This window comes from Astatotilapia calliptera, chromosome 12 (genome assembly GCF_964374335.1).
Source record: "Astatotilapia calliptera chromosome 12, fAstCal68.1, whole genome shotgun sequence".
NCBI classification, from domain to species: Eukaryota; Metazoa; Chordata; class Actinopteri; order Cichliformes; family Cichlidae; genus Astatotilapia; species Astatotilapia calliptera.
The window spans coordinates 17,352,655-17,378,924 of record NC_137433.1 but is presented as its reverse complement, the minus strand read 5'-3'; the positions used below and the strand labels follow the sequence as shown (position 1 = coordinate 17,378,924).

At 40.2% G+C, this 26,270-nt stretch overlaps 1 protein-coding gene across 1 annotated transcript in view; it reads right to left on the bottom strand.

Annotated features, from left to right (window-relative positions):
- adgrv1 (adhesion G protein-coupled receptor V1) overlaps positions 1 to 26,270 on the bottom strand; it is a 123,864-nt gene that overhangs the window by 8,480 nt on the left and 89,114 nt on the right. Inside the window, exons 88-91 of the mRNA XM_080309073.1 lie at positions 18,901 to 19,017; positions 13,590 to 13,768; positions 10,451 to 10,608; positions 5,381 to 5,502 (exon numbers count right to left, since the gene is read on the bottom strand). Coding sequence (XP_080165199.1) covers positions 5,381 to 5,502; positions 10,451 to 10,608; positions 13,590 to 13,768; positions 18,901 to 19,017 — 576 coding nt within the window. The remainder of the gene's footprint in view (positions 1 to 5,380; positions 5,503 to 10,450; positions 10,609 to 13,589; positions 13,769 to 18,900; positions 19,018 to 26,270) is intronic.

Below are 26,270 nucleotides of genomic sequence, written 5' to 3'. Positions count from 1 at the left end.
TAAACACTTTGCTTTTTTGTGAAAATAAATATCAATCTGTCAGTGTGTGTGTGTGTGTGTGCGTGCGTGTGTGTGTGTGTGTGTGCGCGCAACTCCCCAACTTATTCAAATCCTTAAATCAAACTTTGTGACATAAGGTTCGTGTCTGTAATTAAGCTTCAACTTTCCTGGCAAAGCAATCAACGTTACTCATCTCGAGTTTATTGACAGAACGGGATTATAAGCAGCCTGGATGGCCACAGTAAACATTAATAGGAAGAGAGCAGGAACAGTAAATCAGAACTGTGTGTTTATGGGGGCACTATAAAACTGGAATATCCAGATTATGAGAAGGAAAGAAAGCCTGTTTATAAGCTCACTGGAGACCTTGCAGGTTAAAAACAGTGCAGTATACTCCGCTGTTTTCTGACACAGTGACTTAAACAGATTAGTGAATCGTACACTGTGTTCCCATAAATTAGTGTGCCTTGTAGGTAATTGTGCATGAATTGCAAAATGAGAGCTTTAAACCATGTCCTTTAGTAAATGGAACACTTCATGGCTAGGAGCTATGTTCAGGGGTATAGCTTGAAGAAGGTAATTAGTCTTCCTTTGTGTGTTCGCATGTAACATGGAACAGAAAGCAGCCAGGTGTGTATTCATATATGGGTGTGTATGTCTTTATCCATGAGCATTTCTCCATTACAACAGCACCGTGGGTGATTAGCACAGATCATTAGCAAGCTGTGTGGCCTGAGGAACAGGCTTAACAGCCATAGGTAAGTTATGTAAGTGTTCCCTGATCGCTGAGTCCATGTCTTTGGAGATCGAAGGCAAAGTCCAAAAGAGGACACTAAGGACGTGATGGTGTTGAGGGATGTGAAACGGACCGTGAGAAGGAGCATTTGATTGTGTTGGATACAACCTTGTTTAAAATCATTTGGGGTGCTGAGCAAAATGTACATATGAAAGCAATGATTTGCATGATTGAAATCATAATGATCCTGACATTTAAAGAAGACAAAGACAACATGGACAACAACAACTCTTTAAATTGAAATATTTTCCCATTCTTAGGTGGAGGATTTAAGCTGCTCAACAGTTTGGTGCTCTCTTCACTGCAGTGTTGTTTCATAATGTGCCAGCTTTTTTTTCAATAGGTAACAGACCTGGACTGCAGGCAGGCTATTTTACAAAAGGGCCACGCTGTTGTAATACAAATGTAGTTTGGTGGTGTCTTGTTGAAAGAAAACAGTTGCTGGATGGTAGCAGACATTAAGAGTTCCTTCAGATACTGGTAACTTATTCATGCTAGGTGCACTAACACCCTCATGCTGGCTTTTGAAATGTGTGCTGATAACAAAGTTGATGGTCCCTTTGTGTTCATCCTGGAGGAAGTGCAGGCATTCACAAAAAGAATCTCACATGACTGCCATTTGTGCCATTTTTGGCTTTCTCCTTTGTGTACAGAGATACACAAAGGATCTTACATTTCAGAGATGACAAAATCCTCAAATTCTTTTTAATTTCATAGTTAGAAAGTTTATTCTCAATTTTTCAAATGATTTGCAGGGTTTATTTAAGCTGCTTCTCTTTTATGGTCTGTTTCCTAACATTTTCAAAACATGTCGCCCGCATCAACCTTAAAATGAATCAAATCAAAAACAATAAAATCTCATAGTTTGACATGTTGCCTTTGTGCTACTTTAAATTAATTATGGTGTTTAAATAATTTGCAAAGTTTTGAGTACAATTTTACACAGCATTCTGTTTTGTGGGTTTTTAAGTAGGGCGTTTAAAAGTGACAACAGCAACGAGCTAAAGAAATGTACTGCTTGTCAGGGGTAAGACAAAGGGCAAGATGATAAAATTAGAAAACTGAAATAATTAAAAAATAGCTCTCGAGTTTTCTGACTTCTTTCAAAGTGATTAAATATACTAAACTGCATCAACTGCAAAAAGTGCTGTGTCCGCAGATTTTTCTGTGCTTTCTGTGCTAAAAGAAAAAGAGCTGTTTGACCGAAACCCTAAATACTTCCAGGCTTCACACGGCTAATTGCCTACCGCCTTCTTTTCCATAAAAATATACACATATCCTGTGTCCTATTTTTAGCCAGTGCCAAGGCTGAATGTGCAAGTGGGGGTTGAATTGAATTGTAATGAAGCATGGTCCTGCTTCACAGCTGTGAGGCTTCTGACAGCACGGATACAGTGACGTAGTGTTTATCGGTACATCGAACGTGCAGTAGGAGATAATGAGGGGTTGTGCTGTTGTGATTTGATTATAGTCTTCTATTTCAGCATGATGTGACTGACAGCTGTATTATGTAAAAGGATGGATCAAAGGCTTGTAGAGAGAAAAGAAAACCCTGTGGCCTGTTGGCTAAAAAGTCACATTTTCCACAGTATAACTGCAAACATGTGATGTGTTTCACAGCTTGATTTTAACAGATACCCGGCTGGCAACAAGAGGTTGTTTTTACAGCACCTAACCAAAGAGCAATGTGGGCTCTGCAACAGACACTTGTGCACAGCTGTAACATCTGCAGCTGTTTAATGGTGTTCAGTAATCAGCAGTTAACATCAACAACACCAATGAGGTAAATATGGAAAATTCTCTTAATGGAAAATTCGCGGCATGAAGGAAACAAAAAAACAAAAAAACAAGTGTACTTGACTTTGCAGCAGAGATGCACAGCCTAACAAATTCCAAGCTCACGGCATTGAAAACCTATGGGAAGGATAAGATGTTCAAAAATGCACTGGAATAATAATACTGGGAGAATAAGGCAGTCCTGTAGCACCGTGTCCTGAAAAATATCTCAGTTTAATTTCTTTAGTTAACCTAAAAATATTCCATATGGGTTTGAGTTCACAAAATCATGAAACAAAAGTAAGATTACTCTAGTTACCAAGTCATATCTGTTAAGAAATGTGACAATCATCATATTTTGTTAAATCTTGCTGTTCGAGTGTTCATGACAGAGAGTAAGTATCACAGTTGCTTTCTTTAAACTTTACTTTCTTTTTTCGATTTAGTCCCTAATGGAAGTTCTGCAGTGACACAAAATGATCAATGAGTCCTCTCACAGCAACGCTTTTCCTCCATCACCGCTAAACAAATTAAATGTGCTTTAAAAAAAAACACATAACCCAAATCTTGCATACAAATAAATATGATAGCAGCCATGCTTCGTACATGGTTACAGCATCCTGACCTTTCTTTAGTGGTGCTTTGTAGAAAGTGGGTCAGATGAGTTTGTTTATGGCTAATCAATATCCTTGGACACAATGTACCTTTGGGACCCTTACCCGTTCCACTTTGATAAATCCCTACTTCTGGTACTTTTGGTGCAGACCCCAGAGGCTGCTGTTTTAGCTGGAACTTTGTATGAGGCACGGCTGAAAATCAATTGCAGCAGTTCTTTTTTTCCAGATGATACAAAGTTTGATAGAACTTGTCCTATCTGAAGTTAAAGTTAAGCTACATTTAAGTTGCTGAAATACAAATAGGGTAGCAAGAAGCTCTTTTTAGCTGTTACTGTACGTCGCCACCAAAAAGCCCAAAAGTCCTCATTTAGAGAGCAAAAGTGTTATCAAACTACTAGTCATCTGCCAATTAACGTAAAGAGGAGATTTTTATGTACTATTGTGTGGGCGGATGTATGTTTGTGTGACAGCAGTGCTAAGAACTTTGATAACTCAGGGGCCTAATGAGGGGGCCCAAGAACAAATCAAAGTATTTAGAGAGGAAACAAAGGCTATTAGTCTGAGGATTTTTACCCAGGTTAAAAGAAACACAAGCAGAACTGAGGAAATGTATTTAAAAACTTTGCATGTAAATTAACAATCACAAGTTCATTTTAAATAAAATCAAACTAGCTATGTGATGTCACAGGGATGGACAAAGTATTGCTGGTCATGAAGAAGTGTCGAGTGCGACAATGACCATTGCTGCTGACATCACTTCACTTCAGTCACTGGACTAACAGGAGATGTTTACTTATGTTAAGCGCTGTTGTCTTTAGCATGTAGATGCTACATATCAACATTGGTTGTCACAGACCTCTTGTGGCACATGTTACAGGCACATGGTGGTCTACCCGATCACTGCAAACATTTAGGGACTAGATAAGACAGAAAACAATCAATTGTGCAAAACTAAGCACAACTGATCCAGAAAGCTTCGTGGGCATCTTCTTAAAAAAACACATTATGCATTAAACACTTCTACAAAACTAAACCTTTGCGCCAGAAAATGTATGATTTAGTAGGTTAAGTAAAATTGACAGAACACAATTTAAAGACAAGTAATAAAGCTACTAATATGAATGAGCCACAGCTAAATCCTTAGTAACCAGAAGACAAAAGTTTTTTAAAAAATGTCTCAGTTACATGAGTAAGCATGTGTTTCCCTTACTAAGGACATAACTGAAGGCAGAAAAATCCACAAAAACTTGCACAATGTGTTCCAGAGTTCACGATGATATTGTTGCACAGGTTTTATATTTGATCATTAATGACCGTCCTCATTTTGTCCAGTTTCTTTTGAACAGGTGGAAATTGGTTATAGGGACTATATTTTTATTAAGCCTCTAGATTGAAGCCCAGCATCTACACTTCCCATCCTTATTTCTTTTTTTGGAATCTGTAGTGGCGTGATGCAGAGGCATGCTTGTGAAAATGATCTCACTGTGCAAATATTTAAATATGTACTGGACTGCATTTAGTGGTAGAGTAATCTATCTTGCATTTGAAATATCTTTACTTAGCTACACTGACATCTGAAATACAGAACTGAGAGAAACAGAGGGAGTAAATAAACTATAAAAAGATGCAAACAAAGGGACCAAGAAAAGACAAAAATAAAGTGGAGAGATGGACAAACATAGCAGTGAGAGGCGTTGGTGAGACATGACACAGTGATAACCCTGCCTCTCTCTCTCCACACCTGAGGCACTTCTTACTCTGCCTGTCAGATACATCAAAGCTGGCCTTCAAAGTCAATGGACTTCCCTTCATCATACCTCTCCACCCCCCAACACACACACACACACACACACACACACACACACACACACACACACACACACACACACACACACACACACACACACACACACACACACACACACACCGACTCTGCAGCGTTCTCAAATTTTCAGCTACAGCAACATTTAGCTCAGAGAGTAGCTGAAAATTTGAGATTAGATAGGTAAAAACAATATCTTTCATAAGAAAAATCAAACCTGGAGAAAGAGTACACACATCGAGCTTGAAGATATAAAAAGAAGTGCTTTAACTTTATAACTTTTAACTGTACTCCAACTACAACAAGAAGAAAACATATGCACAAACAGGAAACAAACAAACAAACAAACAGAAAAGGAAATGATCTCACCAGCAGGCAGTTAAAGATGACGTAGAGGATGAGCATCCACAGGTACCTGTAGCCCATATGGAGTCCTGCCCACAACCAAACTAGGGAGACGAGCAGAAACAGGTAGAGGACCAGCGGCACCTCTGGAGCACAAGATAACAACAGGAACAGAATGAAAACAATATCAGCACTGTTGTTCAAATATATATAAGCCAATACAATACATTATACATTACAGCTGAACTCAGATTCTAGATACTATTTTATCTGTATGACATTCATGCACTTATTAATTTGAACATATTTGAACAAATGCATATTGCAGAATAACTACCGTACATTACATAGTAATTGATGGAGAATTAATATAGCTGCTGGTGTGTTATCATTTCTATTTAGATTCTCTAGTTTCTTGATATTAAACTATATATGCTGTGGTGTAATACTCATTCTTCCAAAGCAAGGTCTGGTAAAAGAGGAGGAAGGGGATCTAATTCAGGAGCTGTCTAATGAACCACATTTTACAACCCTAATACAACACTGATGCAGCGTTTCTGCTCCAACAGTTCTCTGACTTCCTGTGGTTTGCATGTGGATTTACGTGGACTCAGATTAGAGACTCAAACAACAGTGAGGAGACATATAAGGGAGGGTAAAAAGCCACACACTCATACTTGAGTATGAGCACGCATGCACACATGCTATCAGAGCTGTACTCTCTATCCAGGGCTTCATCCATTCAGCATTTGGGATGCCACTAAATCATTTAGCTGCCTAAGATGGGCTGAAAATGATCTAAGAGACAGTGTGCACAATTCTTTTCTTTGTGCAAACAGGCAGCTGGTGTGTCAACATCTTCACATCAGATGTACTTTATATTTTAAGGGTGCAAAATAGATTGTCAAAATGGAGAAACATACGAATACTCGTCCTCATGCAGAGGTCAAACATCACACATTTACATTTACACATTTACCAAAGGGGGAACCTATGGCTTTTTATTTATTTTATTTTAAACTGAACCAAACAAAAAACAACCCCCAAGTTCTGAGAGTAACACTTTGACAAACCTTGTAACAAGTGTGCATTGACACAAAGTGTACTGATCTCACCAATACGACTAAAAAGTGCATAGTTTAAAAGGTCTTCTTAGCATTTACTGCTTTTAGACCATAGCAGCTAGTCAACCTGCAGCCCACTGACAGGAATACATCCTGTCACCTCAGACTTCAGGATGTGACAATTCAAGAAAAAACCCCACTGAAGTAGGGACAGACTTAAGATAATTAAGTAAGTATCCAGTGGTCCTTACAAAGCAGAGAACATTTTACAAAGGGAGTGCACTTCATTATTACTTGCACAAATAATTCTCTTAACCTGCTTGTTCTTGCTGTACAAAAATGGGAGGATATCTGTTAGCCTGCTAACCAACACAAGTGCAATGCACTAGTCAAATTTGGACACTGTCAAAAGAATATTCAAAACACATCCACATTACCAGCACCACACCCATCCTCCCTGCTAAGTATGTTGCAAATGTGGGATCTCAAATAAAAACACTAGGAGTGCTACCACCATGAAATTAAGAGTATTGCACCATAGTGATGAGTTTTGCTTTGTTCAGACAAATACTAGCCTGACTCCTATTAATACTTAGCTAATATGCTGAGATAAACATCTTGAAATAATTGTAGGGAGAAGAATAGAAAAGTAAAAAAGCTAAAACAGTGGAGGGATTAAAGCAGGGTGTGACAAGTGAGTACTGAGAAACTTAACAGTACTGATCTGTTTATGAAACATTAGATTAATAACTAACTCCACATTGCATTATCAAAGAATGTAAAAGACATTTTTATTAGGCTCACGATACCTGTGATGCTGTGTATGTGTGTGTGTGTCTTGAAGTGAAAAGTGCAGGGTCACAGAAGATAAACATAATAAATTTTACAGCTACATGAGGCGTAAAAGCTGTTTTTACGATGATTTGAAGGGAACATCAGATTCAAAATTACACTGTTGAGTCACTCTCCTTACAGTCTGCATGAAAGGTGTTATGTAGGACAGAGTGTACAGTTCTCTTCACAAGTAGGATGGAAACACAGGACACGGGCCCAGGTTTGCACAAAAACCCCTCACTTAGGTGCCACATCCACCACACTGTCATTTCCACCCTGCTCTAACTTCTGCTCCTTATCACATAGTATTTTTATTTATTTAGCTCTATCATACTTTTTTAGTGCTTTCTTCGCTGTTGGCCTTGGTCACGGCCTCTGATGCATTATTATTTCACACTTCATCTCGGTTTGCCTTATGTGGACAAACTGTCTACAAACACGTGTAGGTTAAATAAAAACAACTTTTTTCTATCTTCCATCTATCAATTTCTATCGTCTATCTTTCCCATTTCTTTCTTTCTCTCTCTCTCTGGCTTTAGTGTGTCTTGCACATCTGTCTCCATCTCCTCCCTCCCTGGTTAGACTTTTTCCAACCATGTAAGCACATTCCTGTCTGTGGACGGGCCAGAGCTCCCACAGTAAGAACAGGTTCCCAGAGCCGAGTTGAGACGAACTGCAAAATGCTGACTGACTGTTTGGCTTTGTACCACTAAGTAGAAGCAAAGAGCCTGTGTGGCTGTGCATGTGTGTGTGTGTGTTCATATTATGCATAAGCAGACATGAATTCATATGCAATCCTCTGCAAAAGCTTTGTGTTTCAGAGAAGCTCAATGATGTCATGGCTATCTTTCTTTCTGTACAACAAACACACGCTGCTTTCCTCCACAGGCAAGCAGACAGGCTCAAGTTCAAATTTGACCAGTGCAGCGTTCTTGGTGTGAGAAGACAAACTGAGAAGTGAGCATGCACAGAAGGAAAACAACCAGAAAGAAACTCGAGATTGTGCTAACATTAAGGTCACAGAGAAGTCACCAGCTGTAATAACAACAAGCAGGAGTAAGCGTGTGTTGAGTGCATCTAGTTACAGCTAGGAGTAATGACCAAAGGAAAAAAAATAATACTAAAAACAAGATGATAAAAACAATCAGCTGTTAAAGTACAATGTCCAAATAAGGATGTGCATTTCAAGGCCATTACTAATAAAGATATGACAAATATAAGCATGCGCTTAGCATACAAATAAAGCAGCAACACTCAAACACACAAAGTAAATAAAACAATATTAAGTAATTAAACATTATCCATCATTTATTTGTGTTTCCATACTGCTGACCAATCAATGCTAAAAGTGGAGCCGGGGAACATTAAGTGCCATAAAACTGCAACAATAATAGTTATTCATTCAACTTAAAGTCTGGTCACTTGCGCAACACAAGAACATAAAGTCTTTCTAACACAAGATAAGGGTTCACTGTTGTGCTTCTGATATGCACTGTTGTACCTTTTGTTCGTTTATTATTATTCGCTGCCCTGCATTGGTAGAACTCCAGACTTTCTCAAATCTGTTGATGGGGAGGAACATAAATGAAAGCCCACCAACGCACTTCCTTGATTTCACTGACGTCAGAAGTTCTGCTAAATTTCACACAGTCCTGTGAATTTTACATGTGCGGTTCTCATAATCTTGCATGCACGCGCGCAGGCATGCAGGCACAAACACACAGACAGACACAGATTACTTGTTAGCTTATCTCATCGGTTGTTGCTTCACTAAGGAATTTGAAAACATGCACATGGCGTTCATTGTCAAAATAGCATCAGCAGTCCAGCAGGTTCTGCACGAATCTCAGCTGACTGGGAAAGTCAAGGTTGAGTTTACTCTAAGTGCTTAATATGAATAGTTATTATTTGGATTACTGCAGAAGCACACACAGAGCCTGCAAGCAGTGGACAAATAATAGGGATAATTATTGACTGTCATGATTGTCATGCTGCTGCATAGTGCAGGGTTCAGTTCCTGTTGTTTTAAGTCAACTCATACAACCTTTAAGTAATTCCGGGAAATGAGCAGAAGGGTAGCCTGTGTTTACAGCAATAAATATATTCTCCCATAATTGTTTTATTCTTCTTTGGACTTTAGACATATTGAGACACTGACAACAGCAGAGTACACTGCAAACACTGGAGTATACAATGTGCACTAAAGTGTGTTTGTGGGCATGTTATGTTTATATGTGCATGTAGATATGTACAATTGTGTATGTATGTACAGTATAGGTCAAAAGTTTAGGCTATTGTGAATCATCACACATTACAGTATCATATTTCAAACATAAATGTTTGTCCAATTTACTCTATTTTCTTTCGCTTTCCTCACAAAAAACTGCTCATGTGAAGTACAAATCCTACAGGCTGGCCCTTTGCCTCAGCCTGGTTTGTGAATGAGAAAGTGCTGTTCCTTTTTGAATAATGCACACATACCTGCAACTCAGTAAAGCATCTACACTGCCTCAACACTCCTGCACAGTTTGCGGGCAAGCTGCTTGCCAACAAAAGAACTGGCACTAATTCAGGCTTGGCTTTGTCACCGGAGAGCCTTGACTGAGCAAAACAAGCTAAAGCCTGCTGATTCCCACTGATGGCCATTGATTGCAGCCCCGATGATCAGCAAGTAAAGTGGTTTGGCTGAATCTTCATGTGTGGCCAAAGGGACTAACTGCACTGTATAAACAGAGCTGATTTGTACGGGTCATAAATCCATGATGGATGTGTGTGTGTGTGCAAACAAGAATTCTGAATAATCTACAAGTTGGAAATGTACAAGTTTGCACACCTACTACTACATTGTACTGATGGGTGTTTTTATGTGTGCTAGATAACTGAAAGTTCGCACTTTCTGCAAAAACCCTAAATCTGTTTTTGTCTCCAGCAAACAGCAAACTGGAAAATAGGGGATGAAAGCTTCTGCCCAAAATAAGGGTATGTTGTTTGTAGCTTCGTTCCAGAGGGACATCCTAGTGGTGTTTGTACATGTCCACGAAAGAAAGAAATTGGGTGTGACTGAGTGTAAATGCAGATGTAACTCTCATGATCTCTTTGTGGTAACAGCAAGTGGTAAAATAATAAAATCTCTGCTTATGCATACATTAATATATTTGTGTGTGTTTGTGTGTGTAGTCACATATTTGGTTTTTACCTGTGCTGTTAGTCCGTCCACGGTAAATGTCATCGTAGGCCTTCCACTGCTCAGTAACTTGGTAGATGTGGATGAATACAACCACCACAGCAACAAGACAGATGAGAGGCACCAGCACTGCCGTGCACAGAGCTACATAGATGTTTGGGATAAAGCACCTAGAAGATAAGGAAAATAAGATGAAAGACACACTTACAAAACTTACAATAAGCCATCTTGCAACTAGGAAAAAATCTCCAGTTGTCTGATGATTGCACTGAATTATTTTTATATTCTGCAAACAACTTCAAGTAGTTGCAGCAACAAGCGGGTTCCCCAGAGGTTGAACATGCAACATTCTCAACCTATGAGCTGCTTCTTTTGACTGCAAGGTGACTGCACGGGTTATCTGGTGGGAGGCAACTTATCTCCAAACAGTCAGGGTCCAAATCACACCAACTGCAATTACTCTCAGACAGAGTAGTGAAGGCTTGCAAATAACTGCTGTCTAATTTATAAAAGCAGACAGATTGGCGACATGTTGCAATTAACTTCTCTGCAACACATCTCTTTGGAGTGGGGGACTTAACATAGCTGGTTACCATCTGGTTGTATTGTAGTTATAGTCCTGTATAAGAGCGAAATGTTTGTCGTTTAGCAGTTAAATCATCATTTTGCAGCAACTATGTCACTATTTGTTATTTCTGTTTCTGTTGTGAGGTTCTGAATAGACTCTGAATATAAGCAGTTAATAAATATTTCTGTTTAATCTGAAATTTTCACACGGCTGCAATAATTTTGGCTGCTATTTCCAAACAGTGATCCTTTGTGTCACCATAGCATAAAGAACACATCTATCTCACAGATAACGTCTGGAAAAACTGAAAATATTAAACTGCTCTATATTTAATTTAATTTAATCATAACGCAACTCTTCTTTATACTTTGTTGCTTTGTGACACATCGGACACAACCACCGATAAATCCATCGGCAATTATAAGAATATATATCCATAGGGGTCACGTGATTTCCACTGTTCATCCTTTTTAACAGGTAAAGAAGAACTTTCTTTGGAGAATTATTAATACAAATTTTTTTAAAAATGTCAGTAAGAAGTTGGTACTGTCAGTATTATACAGTCTATCTCTATGCTGTTTTCCCGGTGAACCTCTTGAACTACCGTCTCAGGATCTTTCAGGCATGTTTATCTTTATTAAAGAAAACTGCGGTTTTCCTCTGGGAAAATCAACATCCTTGATATTTGTTGCCAAACAACTAGAACAACACTGATGTGACCACAACCTTTTCACAAAACACATTCACGCTCTGGTTCGGTGGGAGCATCAAATCAGACAGGACTTCCGCATGTTTGAGTGATTGCAGAAAAATAATTGGATCTGTCGTAGTCACAACATAAGATGAGCTATGCCAAATAAAGCGCTGGATCACCATGTCACAAAAAGACAGCCGGGCCCCTAGTCTAAATACAGTGGAAAATGGACAGCTGTACTGTTGGGGCCTTGCTAGGGGGATGACCTCTAACTATAGTGAAAGTCTCACAAGGATGGGAAATCCCAGGGATTCCTGAATTGAATGAAAAAAAACATTACCCAGGGGTCTAACGCACCCATTTCTTAGCTTGAGAGAAAGAAAGTTAATCATGCCTTTTATGGAGGGTTTTCATCCAAAGGCTGCTGGGATTTTCTTTTAAATGTATACCACAGTAAGATCCTATGTTACCACTCTATGATAACATTTTTACTTAAATCATGTGATCACAAGACCCCATGTTTGGAAGATGCAACTTGAGACTACAAAAGGGTCAAAATATTCATGAGTGTAATCAGTCTCAAACTAGACTCATTCAAAACAAAATTTAATGCTGCTGAAATGTTTATGACCACTTTTGCTGAGCAGTTGTCCATGGGTGGTGAGAGAGGATTCAATGTTAAAGTTGGCTTTTTGTTTTCTTCCTTTTAAAGATGTACAACATATGATCCACAATAAAGATTAAAAAAGGCAGAAACCACAGGGACATTACAGTCACTCACTGCCTCATAATGTGATAACCATCAGAAGAGAGAAATCCTTAATATGCTCAATGCACATAGCTGGGGTTAAGTACAAACTGGTCTATATGAAAGACAATGTCCCAGCACAACAGTGATGGTAGAGGCATGGAAATGGTAACTTTACACCGTTCTGCACTTATTTATCCATAAATCTCCATATCTCTCTACTACAGCGTGAGTATAGTAGTGGAAAGCAAAAAGACAGAGTAAAAAAATGTGCTCCCATAAGCAATTAAGTCTAAAGGATACAAAGTCTATTGACACAAGGTGTGAGCTTAACACTTTTGTATGCAAGCAAGGCGAAACTGAAACGAGTGGTGAGAAAACAAGAGACTAGCTGTTAACACCGAAGAGGAGAGAGCGAAGGAGAGAAACAGAGCGAGAGAAGGAAAAGAAGTGAAAAGCTGCCTTATGTCCTCAAAGAGGAAGGTGTGCTCCTGGGAAACTGAATACTCCTCTATGTTCTTAAATCTCTCCTGTATGCGCTCACTGTTTCACACTCCCATCCACAGGAAACACCCACAGATACTTGATCCCAAGGATAACAGGCACACCTTAGACCATTGACTTATTATAGATGTGGTTTAGGAGTTTCAGCTTCATACTTCTTTGACTATTATTGAACATTTGTTCACAAATGAAAGACATGGAAGACGGATGCACATAAAGACACGGGCAACTCACCTGTGTTGGGACCTTTGTACGTGTTTTTTGTACATAGTGATTTCTTCTATTGTTTCTGTGCTTTAGGTAATTTAAGGGAAACAGCTATATAAGGCTCTGTATGGCGCGATTTCTCAAAGACTCCACCTCCGAGACTGAAGTTTTTCAGTGTGGGGAGAGGCATGCAAACAAACATGAGACGTTCATTCATTCAGTCATTTGATTGGGCAGGCTCACTGGCTCTGTTTGCTCTACCTAGTCTGAAGTGGAATTTCCCTAAGCTTAAAAAAGAAACTGAAATCACTGTAAACGACTCATACCAGTTTAACAAATACTCTCCTAAGTGTACTTACGATTCACTGGATACATGCCATCAGTTCAAAAAGACCACTTGTGTGTGTATTTACATGTGTTGCTAACTCACACGTCGCCTTGCACCAGTCCATATACTTCATGTATTTTCCATCCAAAGCCACCAAGTAACACGATGACCAGGACGATGATGACCAAAGCAGGAAGTCCCCACCCCAGGAGGAAGTAGAGCAGGTATCGGCGTTCTGTGTGCTCATCATTCATCACGAGCACTTGCCAGAAGTTCACCGCCTGAGAAAACAGTTTGAGAAAACAACTTATTCACGGGGATATAAAAATAAAAAAGTAACTTTTACAGACTATGAAATATATCTTAAACTTATCGCAGCACAATAAATAAAAGGGGGAGAAAAGGCTCGACATCTTCCCCTTTGATGATTTTTAAACCTTCCTCGGTTGTGTGCACATTTGGTCTTTATAGTCAGTAAAACACAAAAACACACAAGTATATCCATCCGCATATCACACCCAAAAATATCTATGTTTGCTTAGTTATCTAGAAGGCTTTTATAGTCTCATCTATCTGCTTTACTAAGCCATCCACTGTTGCATAACTGGCTTATGTGAACACCTGTTGACAGCAAGCAGACGATGTCTTATCCTCATGTGAAGCACACTAACACTTCATTTTCTCTTTCACATTTCGCTCATATATGGTGCGTTACGAGCTGTTTTACAAGCTTTAAGCCATCTAACATACATAAAAAACAAAAGTCTATAAAGTATTACATTTGAACATGAAAAAAAGGAAATGCTATTAAAATTTATGCAACAGGTCAACAGCTGTAATGAATAACAGCTGATAATGTCTATCTGTTTGCAAGCACTTGAGCAGCACATTTGCAAAGAGGAAGATGTGATGCAACTAATGACACAAGGTCAAATGATGTTGACCTCTCCCTATGATTACTCTGCTCAACCTCTACCGTAACAATATTGTATAACCACTGACCCAAAAAGACCTTGCTTCATAACCACACCAACATGAACACAAACCCACAAACACAGATGCAGCAGATGCAGCAAACAAGACTGTACGGTTCCCGTTGTGTAACAGCTCGACTCCCCTGAGATAATACAATGATGTCAGTCAGATTCAAGAAGTGTTATTCACTGGCTGTGAGAAAACTGCAGTCATTGTGGTACAGTAAAGGGATTATGGGCAACTTTGTGCTGAGCTGTTGTTTTGCAGTGGCTATATCACTCATGGAGCCACAATAATAGGTTGGCTCAATCTCACCGCAGAAAAAAATGCAGTATTTTTTAAATATTTACTTGCAGTTATGTTTGATTGTGCAGATCATGTTGGGACTACTTCACCAAGTTTTTAGATATGAGCTATATTTAGTTTCCGCAGTGCAAATAAAGCCAAAACCGCAAGTTACCACTGAAGGTAAATACCAGTTGTAAATTGGTCACATGAACCATTGGTGTTGTATTAAAAGTCCCAAATGACTGGATGACTTATTGGCGAGGAGACAGGACAGGCATTATCACATAAAGATATTATTTAGCAAGCTAGAAATGTGTCATCCTGGCTTCACTAGCTAGCTCAGGAAAAATCCCAGAAATCCTAATCCTGATGCCTTTAAGACTTTTTTAATAATGTGCAATTTTTAGTAAGCTGATGTTAACTGCAAACCTCTGCATTCAACACATAGCTGCTCTGGACAGTGGCCACATTATTGTGTGTTTTCAAGCTTTATGCCAGTGCATATTCCCCTGATCAGGTTTTGGACGTGCCCGTTCTCACTACTCTCAATTACACACACTCACACTGCTGTTATTGATTCAGGTCTTTGTCATGCCCTGAGATGGGCTGCTGGCGCCCACTCATATAAGCCACTTATCTGAAAGCAGCTACCTGATCTGAGGGAAACTTGAGTGGTGAGACATCACTGGGGTCAATGCAGAGATATTGGTGAGGATGGAAGGGTCTCGGTTCCCCGCATCAGTGAAAGCCAAGGTGGCGGTAATATTTTTCTTGTCAGCTACATTCACAGTTAGAGTTGACATTTATGAAATAACAAGATATTTTTTGAAGGGGTGTTAAAGAACAATGCCATGGTCCTGGCCTTTACGTTGTATTACTTTTTCTTCCTCTCTTCCTTTTGTCCTGCTTTGTTTGCCCGTCTTTTTTGAAATTGTGCTTCTAATGAATAACACTTCCTTACCTTTGTAACATATCTGCCTTTTCTATCACACAGTCTGGCTCTCTATTTAAATTCAACCTTAACGAACAGGGCATGTTATGAAACAAAACAAATCTGTGAGTGAGTATATAAATAAACCAACAAAAGCCTAAGTGTTTTTTCTTCATGCTTCATTAATCCTCCTATTTGAATTCTTTACAGGGTGAATCACTGTTTGTGTCCTTCACTCGATCCAGTCAGCTGTTACCCTACTAACTACTACCATGTGTGTCTAAAACCAGCTTGCACGTCACAACCAATTTTATTTGAGCTCCAGATCTGCCCATCCAAATTCTAACACCGCTTAAGCCACATGAAAGCCTTCGGCCTGAGACTTTATCCCTTAAAATCTCCCAGAAGTCATAGTAAACAATCAGATATGAGAAAAAGCCCACTGCGTCCAACACGTACGCCGTTGCATGGTTCCAGTATTACCCTGCTGTGGTCAGCTTATGCCACAGCTAATCTTATAATACTTTACCAATAACATTATTACATACTATGTTCCCTATGTAAACACTGGTTATGTTCACGTACGCATGTCACATGTTACAAAAGGTTGAAGATTGATGAGAACAAGGCAAATGTTATGCAAGAGAAGGACAACAGGTGGGAAAAGATGGGTAGATGGGGAAGTTCATTTAGGGATACCATTCCTATTGGTAACATGTGTCTTATGTGACGGTATTTTTGTTACTGTGAATTCAGTTTGACTCATAATAGCATAAATTGTGATTTATGATGGTGATAAATCTCATTTCCCTTCTTAAAAAAACAAAAAATGACAACAACTGAGCCTGAGCCTTCAGCTTGATTGTCATCAAGTGGATTTAAGATTGTTTGGAAGAATTACACAACAAATACATATGTATGGCACAGACAAATAATATAGATAAAGTTATTGTCTAATGTCTGTCAAATCTATTTAATCAGGTTATATTTCAAAAATTACAAATAAATAAACAAACATCCAAGGATTTCCTGTATTACGCAACTACCTTTGTTTCTTTGCAGTTCAGGACTCGTTAGGAGGCGGATTACTTAGGAAAAGGATTTATCACAGCAGCAGCACTAAAGCTGCTGATGAAACCTCTCCCTGCATTCCTTTGCTATTGCAGCAGGTCATAAGTCATCAATAAACTCTTTCCAGGATTACAACTACAATTACAATGCACAGATGTATGTTTACAGTCTTCATGTTCCTAAAAATCCTGGGTGGCTTTGGTGTTGACCAATATAATGCAAAGAAAGAAATAAGAGAATAAGAAGGTCTTGTTAAGAAAGAGCTGTTTAGGGTCCTTGTAAGGTATTATAAGGTGATCCTGGGCAAAGGGCATGCCAGTGCAGTGTACTGGTAACTTTATGACTGCCCCAGTAGATGTGGTAAAACAATCAAATTTCACTGCCTGTTGCACATAAACCAAATGCCATATGTATGAAATAAAAAGAAAGAATAGGAACCTTGGCAATGCCAAATTATGAGATAAAATAGGCAGGAGGAAGGTGGAGAATCATATTTAAACAGACAGCACAGACGTCCCAAAGGACCTAAGCTCGGTCATTCTCGACCACAATCGGTTGCATGTCCCATTTTGACTTCAGCACTTCCAGGCAGTACTCATGGCAGATGTTTCTATATGCTATACTGGCAACTTGGTTATGGCGTCCCATGCATACCCTGCCTGCTAGCATCTTTCACACTGCTGTTATGTGCTGGATTGCCTCAGGGGCATCTTTTTACAGCCTGCATCTGGGGTCTTGCTTGGTGTGGTAGATCCCAGCTTCTATTTATGTTGTGCTCCGAGCTTGATCCTGTGCTGCGATGATTAGTGCTTCTGTGCTGTCTTTCAGTCCAGCCACTGGTGGGATCTCTGGATCCAGCCACTTCTTCTATCTGCTGGTACATACTGTGCAGGGGCCTGTCCTTCCGTGATGGTTGTTCTCCATCTCCACTTCTTTCTTGGGTTTCTATTGCCTGAGGTATTCACTAAGCACATGGTCTGTTGTGGCTATTTTCCGTAAAGTGTCACAGTGCAGGATTTGGGGTGAAACCCACCATATGTGGTCAGGAGCCTCCTTGTCTTCATGTCAGTGGCTTCCTTTGGCCAGTTTATTATCCCAGCAGGGTATCTGATCATGGGCAGGGCATATGTGTTGTTCTTCCCATTCAGCGGACTCCTCAGGACTCGCCTTACCCTCTGCAGGTACTTGGTGGTTGCAGCTTTCTTAGGCGCCTCTTCGTGTTTCCCATTTGCCTGTGGGATTCCCAGGTACTTGTAGCTGTCCTTAGTGTCTGCAATGTTGCCTTCTGGTAGTGAGATCCCCTCAGTTCTGAGTATGTTCCATCTCTTTGTTACCATCTGCCTACACTCCAGTCCAAATGACATTCACATTCACATGTTATTACTATAGATCCTAGTGTTGTGGATCAGTGAATCAATGTGTCGTTCACTATTGGCATACAGCTTGACGTCATCCATGGCGCCTGATGATTGTTCTATTCCGTAGTTGGTATCTGTAGCCAATCTTGTCAATGACACTTGATGGTGACATGTGCTATAGGCTTGAAGTTGGCCTCTAGTGTTGTTCACCACATCCCCATTGAGTTCCTGATGAAGGCTCCAAACTGTTTTGCCAATCTGGTATTCCTTGCCAATTCCTTTTTGTGCCCTGTTTATGTATTGAGCCATGTGCCACTATGATGTCTGACAGGAGCTTCCACGTGGTACTGAGGCAGGTAATTGGATGGGACTGGTCCTTTCTGGAGATCCTTGGGGATTAGGACTGTTTGGCCTTCGGTTAGCTATTCTGGGTGTCTCTCGTCAATTAGCAGAGTATGCCTTGGTTCTTTGGAGCGGTTTATTCCCCTGGCTTCTGTCTCTCTGGTATACCTCTTCAAGTGAGGTCAGCTGCTCTTGCACCTAACGCTCCTTCAGTCATACTTGGTACCCAGTCTTGGGTGACCTGACGTCCTTTCTCCCCCTTGCCGTAGCACATGTGTTGTATCTCATCGATCTTCAGTTGTCATAGCAGTCGCTTCTTCCAAATGTTGTTTACACAAATGCAAAAGGCAGTTACAGAAAGATACATTTTTTCCACTTGTCAGAAATCAAAAGTGTTTTTTTTTTCCTCCTCACATGTATCTAGTGTTCACTGTGAACCTATCATTACCTGTATGAGCATCCAAAAGAACTGACTGAGATGGAAATAATGAGAGAAGAGCGCCAGAGTAGCACAGCTGTCCTCTGAAAACACTTGGCCACGGAAAGCTGACACCAGGAAACAAATCTGCAGACAAACATGATAAAAAGAGAAACACACATTTGAAATAGTTTAGTATTGTCTTTAACTCAACTTTTCATCCTTGTGACTATAAAGACAAAGCAACAAGTTTTCATTTCAACTACTGCATATGCAGATTTTACACAACACAGTCAGATTTTGCATGCCTGCCAAACTGACACCCACACAGGCTGAGTGCAGTGTCAGCAGTCCACATTGAGCATGAGGCCATTTATTGCCTGTTATATAGTGTATACATTTTTAAAGAAGACTGCAGGACTCTGATATGCACACCTCCCAAAGAGAGATATCCCATCCTGCAGACCTGTTACATCACCTTGCAGCAAGCTCTGAAGGCGGAAGGAAAAGTAAAAGCATCTACAACACTGATAAATATGTTTTGTCATATCGTCCTTTCATCCCACACGCACACAAAGAATGCAAAAATGTGTGGGTGATGCACGTTACAAAAACAGCTTGTGGAAAGTGTGCATATGTGTGTGTGTGAGAGAGAGCGAGCAAGAGAAGGCAAAAGAGACAGCAGCAAGGGAGAGCGAGTTTCATAAGCATGAATGCAATGGGGCAAAAATGCAATCTATATGATTAGAGGCAGGATTGTGTCGAAAACCCATGAGGACAGCACAAAATACTGCTGCTCTGTTGTCCATCAGAAAGTTTTATTAAACTCTAGTGCCAAAGCGGCCGGGTGATTGTTACATAACCTGCAGCCTGTCGGATCACTACCAGTGCCATGGACCAGATAGGGGGTGAATGGACGACAGCAGGAGTTGAGAGTTGTGGGAAGAATGATAACTTGGTCTCAAGTGTTGCCTACATTTTCATTATTGTCAACAAACAAGTAGCAAAAACGGCTTTAGGTAATAAGAAAGGTGTCTGCTGAATAAATTTCAATTTTAACTAGCATCTAATCTTTGAGTAATTAGGTCTGACTTTAACAGTCACAGTTTTTACAGATCAGATACCAGATACAGATATCTACCTCTCTGAAACACCTCAGTGTATACTGATACTACAATATACATTATATATAGACCGTGCGCTTTAGTAAGCCAGTAGCACTCTGTGGTTTCATTGATTTCATCACGTCAGTCTGTACAGTTACCGCATAAGCATGGTGAAACCTGTTTTCCAAACTCATCGACCCACAGCTTATACTTGTTGCCTTTTAGATGACACCACAAATACTGCATGTTTAAATAGGCTGACGTCATGCAGTCACTTCTCGAATGTCTATTCTTTATAGGTTTTCCACTGAAATTTTGGTCGGTCATATTTTCTAACTTTTTGTTAACCTAGGAAATCCCAAAATGTCCATTTCTGGATTTTCCAGCACTTCCCAACCCTGTCTGCATCCTCTTGCTGAGCGAGAGGAAAAGTCAGTCCCTATTTTAAGGAAACTAAGAATCATAAGTCACTTTCTCATTGGTACACCAAGCCCTGGAGGGTGTGTATGTGGATAGGATGGCATAGGAAGGAAATTCGTGCATGAGCTACCAGGAATGATGCCTGAATCAACAAGCTGTTTGGGTAGCTTATGGGAAAAAACAGGGTTAGGTATTTTTAGCAGAGTTATGCTTATGTCGCCTAAAAGCAAAATGATGGGGGGAAATTACCAAATGCTTAAAATCTGCAAGATATAAAATCATGAGCCAACGTGATGTAGATATATGCACCAAGATTATAACTTTGAAAAACCAAGCAGAGTAACAATAAATACTAAACATTCTCTTTAATGTGTACTTCAGTTTATCAGCAGCTGTGATAGCACAGGTAATATTGTTTTCACCTTGAGTGTGTGAGTTTGTATGCATCATCATGGCAAAATTGGAATAGATAACTTTTTTTTTGGTAAATAATTTAGTAGGTGCTTACATGTTGAGACATTGGAGCTGTGATTGTGTAGCTAAGATGTTGCTTTCGCCATTTGTGTGGACAAATGATGGTTCAAGAGACACCACAGAGGTGATTCAAATATCTGGGAGAAAACTGCAAACGTACAAGATAAAGTCACAAAACTTCACAAGTACGTAGCTGGAATCGAAATAAACAGCCTGCTGGGAGATGGGTGTGGCCTGACCATAGGTACTAAGCAAAAAGTGCCAGAGCAAGAAGGGCAAGAGTGACTAGAAAGTATAATTACCTCGTGTAATAACGTGAGGTCCAAGGCCTCACTGGCATCTTGGCTATGTTCATTGTAAGAGTTTCATGATTTTTTAGGTCAGATTCTGTGTCCGTTTCATGCAATAATACAGCTTTGACCAATGAATCCACACAAGTTTACCATAGCCTTTTGTGAAATAGCTTAATAGTCGCAGGAAGTGAACCTAATGGCAGGCGGTGACAAAATGACAGGTACAGAGAAACAGCTATGTATGGGGGAAAGGCAAAGGACTGAAATGAACATATGCAGTGCTTTGAACATGTAACTGCCTCTTAGAAATGCACGAGGCTCTGTTTTTGTACTGTTCTTGTTCTCAACAACAGAAGCGAGGTAAAAGCAACCACTCTGAATAAGTTAAAGATTTGATTTGATTAGAACTCGTCTGTTTTTTATCTGCCTTGTCCAACAGGCATTCAGTAGGTAGTAGTACAAACAGATACACACAAGCACATGAGGAGCAGGCTCTCTTTTTTGCTTTTGTTCTCACTCTATTGTTACCACTCAACAGGGACATATTAATACATCACACTTCATATCATGTGGTTGACAACTAACTCTTATGTAGGGCACTGAATCAAAGTTAGCTAAATCTGTCACGACTTGCTATGGTATTGTTCTCCGTGTTTTTGTGTTAGGTTTCACTTCCTTCGGCTCATTTTCCCGATTAGTATCTGTAACTGTCCTTACACCTGCTTCATCTCCCCTCGTTACCTGTGTATGCATATCTTGTCTGAGTCTCCCCTTGTCCTTTGTTTCATAATCCCTAGTGCTTGTGTGTTTTCTAGTTCCACGTTTCCCAGGAGATTCTTCGCGTTTGAATCATCTGCGCCTGCTTAGTCGCTGTCTATTTTGTATTTTAGGTGAAGAGTTCAGCATTAAAGCTGCTTTTTGAGTTCATGTTCTTTCTCCCAAGTCCTGCATTTGAATCCACATCTTGCCTGCCACACAGCCGCACCCTGACGCTTACAGTGTTTTAATCATTATGATTACTCCCCTTATTATGTGGCCAAAGAAATTTTATTAAACTTGATGAGAGGAGTGATCATTTGGGTAGTAGTCACTGTTCAGATGGAAATCTTATAATGGGATTATAGCCAACTGTCAGAATGGTAATGAATCACTGGTTACATTAAACACAAACTATATTTATATTTTTTAATAGGATGCCTCTGTTACAGGGCTCAGTTTGTCATGGATAGCTATAACTAATTAGCTAACAGAAGTTAGCAAAGAAGGTATGAATGTCATTGTTCAGTCCACTCGCAGTGTGACCTACCAATATGGAATAGGTTGGTAGAGTAAGGGGAAGTGACAGGTGTGGACATGAAGTTTATCAGGTAGTTTATAAGCTACTGATCTGCTTTTTGTCTCCAGGCTCTTTTTTCCCCTATTGTGTAACACACTGAGAGTCAACCTGTCTAGACCCTCAGGCTATAGACTTATTCACAGCCGACACTGGGAGGTGATACAGGACTCTAAATACAAGTCCTGTCAGTGAAGTCTGTGCTGTGTGTGTGCTTGCATGTTCTTGTGTCTGATAAAACAGGAATCACCAAAGCTCACACACATCCAGCTGTCCTGGTAATCGATTGCCCCAGTATACAAAGATACAATTCAGGCATGCAGTTTTTTTCCACAACATAACTGAAAACAAGTAAATAACAAAGAAAATTAGACAGAAAATAATACAGAAGCAGCTCTTCATCCACAGACTTTGTCATCAGACCAATGACGTTGAGCTTCAATAACTATTCATTCATCGCTTTGGCTAAATTTCCAAGAAATGTCAGAAAGCCCCCATTTGTTTTGTGGCCTGGAAGCACCCCATTCACTGCTGTTATTGTGCTTTGTTTTGTTCCTACTGCCTTGGGAATAATTTTACTTTCACTGGACAAGATGTAAACACATTTTTGTATTGTATAGGGGGCGATCATGGCTCATGAGTTGGCAGTTCATCTTATAATCAGAAGGTTCGAGCCCCGGCTCCGACAGTCTCAGTCGTTGTGTCCTTGGGCAAGACATTTCACCCGTTGCCTACTGGTGGTGGTCGGAGGGCCCGGTGGCGCCAGTGTCCGGCAGCCTCGCCTCTGTCAGTGCGCCCCAGGGCAGCTGTGGCTACAATGTAGCTTGCCATCACCAGTGTGTGAATGGGTGGATGACTGAATGTAGTGTAAAGCGCTTTGGGGTCCTTAGGGACTAAGTAAAACGCTATACAAATACAGGCCATTTAACATATTGTAACAAACTGGCATAAAAATAACTAAATGCCCTTTTTCATGAACTTTTCCTGGCAATCTAAATGATACCGACAGCAACATCGTCAAGATAAAGACAAAAGAACACATAATGTACAGTGCAAAATGCCACCAAAAACACATATTTACTTGTTAACACGACAAAGGAGAAATCCTACAACATCAAACTGCACAGAGGCAAAATATTTAGGTGCTGTTGGCTGCAGCTCTAATACTCGCAGTCAGTGTGCAGCTGATCGATCGCCCTGTATGCTGAGCTAAGTGTACTAGGATGGCTAAAAATAGAATCTGCCATATGCATTACATCACTGATGGAGTGGGGTCTAAGCTGTCTGCCAGAGTATCCATCTCATATTGTGTCCCGAAACACTTAACCTCTGCGTTCCCCTGCTCCTCCACCTCCAGCTTTCCTCGTCACATCTTTTTTTTCCCTTCTTCCCCCTTCTCCCACCCCATCCGCTGCTCCACCCTTCATCCCATCTCCCCCTCCTCTTCTCTCGCCTCCCTTCTCCTTCACCACCCCCTACTCTCTAACAGCTACCGGTCTGATCTAGCTGGCTCCAGCATCAGCCTGCACCCTGGGTGTTTCCTCTTATGCCTTTGTTCAGAAAGAGCTTAAGAAAACAAAAGGGGAAAAGAAATATATAACGTTACCACTTCACTCTCATTTCCACCATAATTTTCTCACTTACCGTGGACCAGTTTTATTTCTCTAATCGCAATCATTCATACCTCCTCATTTCACAAACACCTCAGAAACACCTTTCTAGAATATGCAGAATTACATCAGAGTCTTTGCATGCTTCAGCCCCTCAATGTGCTGATACATATAGTGCAGCCAGTTGCAAGAAACAGGTGACACAAAAGTGGCTGAGAGGTGGGTTAGTGGGCCAGTGTGTGTTGCAAAGAAGAAGAAGCGATTGAGCATTTGCTGACATGACGCAGCTTTATCAAAATACTGAAAATGATTCCTCCTACTGTCACATTTTCAGAGTAGCACTCTTGCTTTTTTTAAAAAAAAAAAAATGAAACTATTTAAGTATTTTTGCAACTTAAAGCCTCTGTATGCAACTCACAAAATCACATATGCTCCCAACAAATCTGATAATGATCAGCTATTTCAAGTGTGCTCAGTTGCTTAAGGTCTGAGGGAAAAGTAAAGTTCACAGGTGTTTTGGGTTGAATCTTTGGTTGGGACATACTTGCTGAGCCAGCTGTTAGCAAATAAACACCCACCCTCTTTGTTCTGTTTCACATCCAAACAGCCACAACGCTGCAGCTACTTTTGCTTACGTGAGGACAGACTGCAGTGCTGTAATTGGATGTATGTGATTGCACGAAACAGGAAGATGATATCAGGAGCGTCCGCCGTGTATTTTGGGATCAACTGATATACTGTATTTCCAGAATAAACAATAGTGTGAGAGCCTGCAGGTCTCAAGCTTTCAGAGGCAGAGGTGATTCAGCAATAGGGGACAAACTCAAAAGCTGTCAACAAATTCACAGTGTCATTAGGGTCATTATTTAAAGTCTGGGGAATGTGGAAATCCAGGCTTGTTTATGCTGTCTCTTTGACTTTGTGAAGACCCCTCGTCCTTATATTCACACAAAAAGTGAATGAAAAATATCAATAGATATCAATACATAAACAATCTACTGATACTCTGTTGAAACTAACCACATTGTTGTTTTTGTTATTGCTGGATCTTTTTGTCACTGCTTATTCTATACTCACACAGCTACCAGCAATAATGCTAACTCCTCCATACAGAGGACTCAATAGTACCACCCACATGAAGCAGTTTTAGCTGCATTCCTAACAGGCCTCCTCTTTCTCCTATTTAGTCTTCAGTCAAAGAGCCTCAGTACTGCTGGAAACTGAAGCTGCTTTTGATCTCAACATGGCTACTTTTAAGAAGTCTCTTGAATTTGTTTCTTCAACATCTGGTGAGAGGAAATCTGGAGACCAGACAGAAAACTCTCTGCAAGCAATGGGACACACACACACACACACACACACACACACACACACACACACACACACACACACACACACACACACACACACACACACACACACAGCTATAAAAACATTGTAACCAGCTGTTCAAGGTCAGCTCCCTAAGCTCACACACTCAATGGGTCTACTTTGCCCTACCACAAACCTCTGTGTGTCCCACAGTGCATTCATGATGTGGGTGTGATTCAGCCCTCATACTGACTTCTTCAGTTTTCTGCCATGGTTTGACCAGTAAAGACATTTGCTTTATGTTATTCTGCATAAACGGATGAAATGTCATACAGCAAAACATCAAGGAGGCTAAAATATAGGTCAAATTGTGTTCTATTCACAAATGTTGAGAAATTCTCTACTACAATCATTCACATCTGATTATGACAACCCCGCCATGAACAGTCTTTCCACGCTTACCTGCTTCTTCCAGATTAGCAATATTTCTAAGGTTCAGGATAATTGCAAGTCTAACTACAGTGATCACAAAGCCTGCAGAAACCCACACTGACCTTCTTAAGCTGTTTCATTCATTTCCGTCTAACAAGCCATTGATTAAGAAAACTGATTGATCTGGAGCAGTCCTCAGGGTGTGGCAATGGCTGGCTGTAAAGCCAATCAATTTGTGAAAAACTCTGGATAAGATATTGCTTGCTCCATTCATGCTACTCCTGCCAGCATATCTATCATATACTCTACTTTGGTGTCTCCCTTTGTAATTTAGACTTAATAAGACCAACTGCTGTGACATCATGCATTTAATAAAGTCTCAATTGGCCCTTTCTATCTAACTCAATAAATTATGACTAAA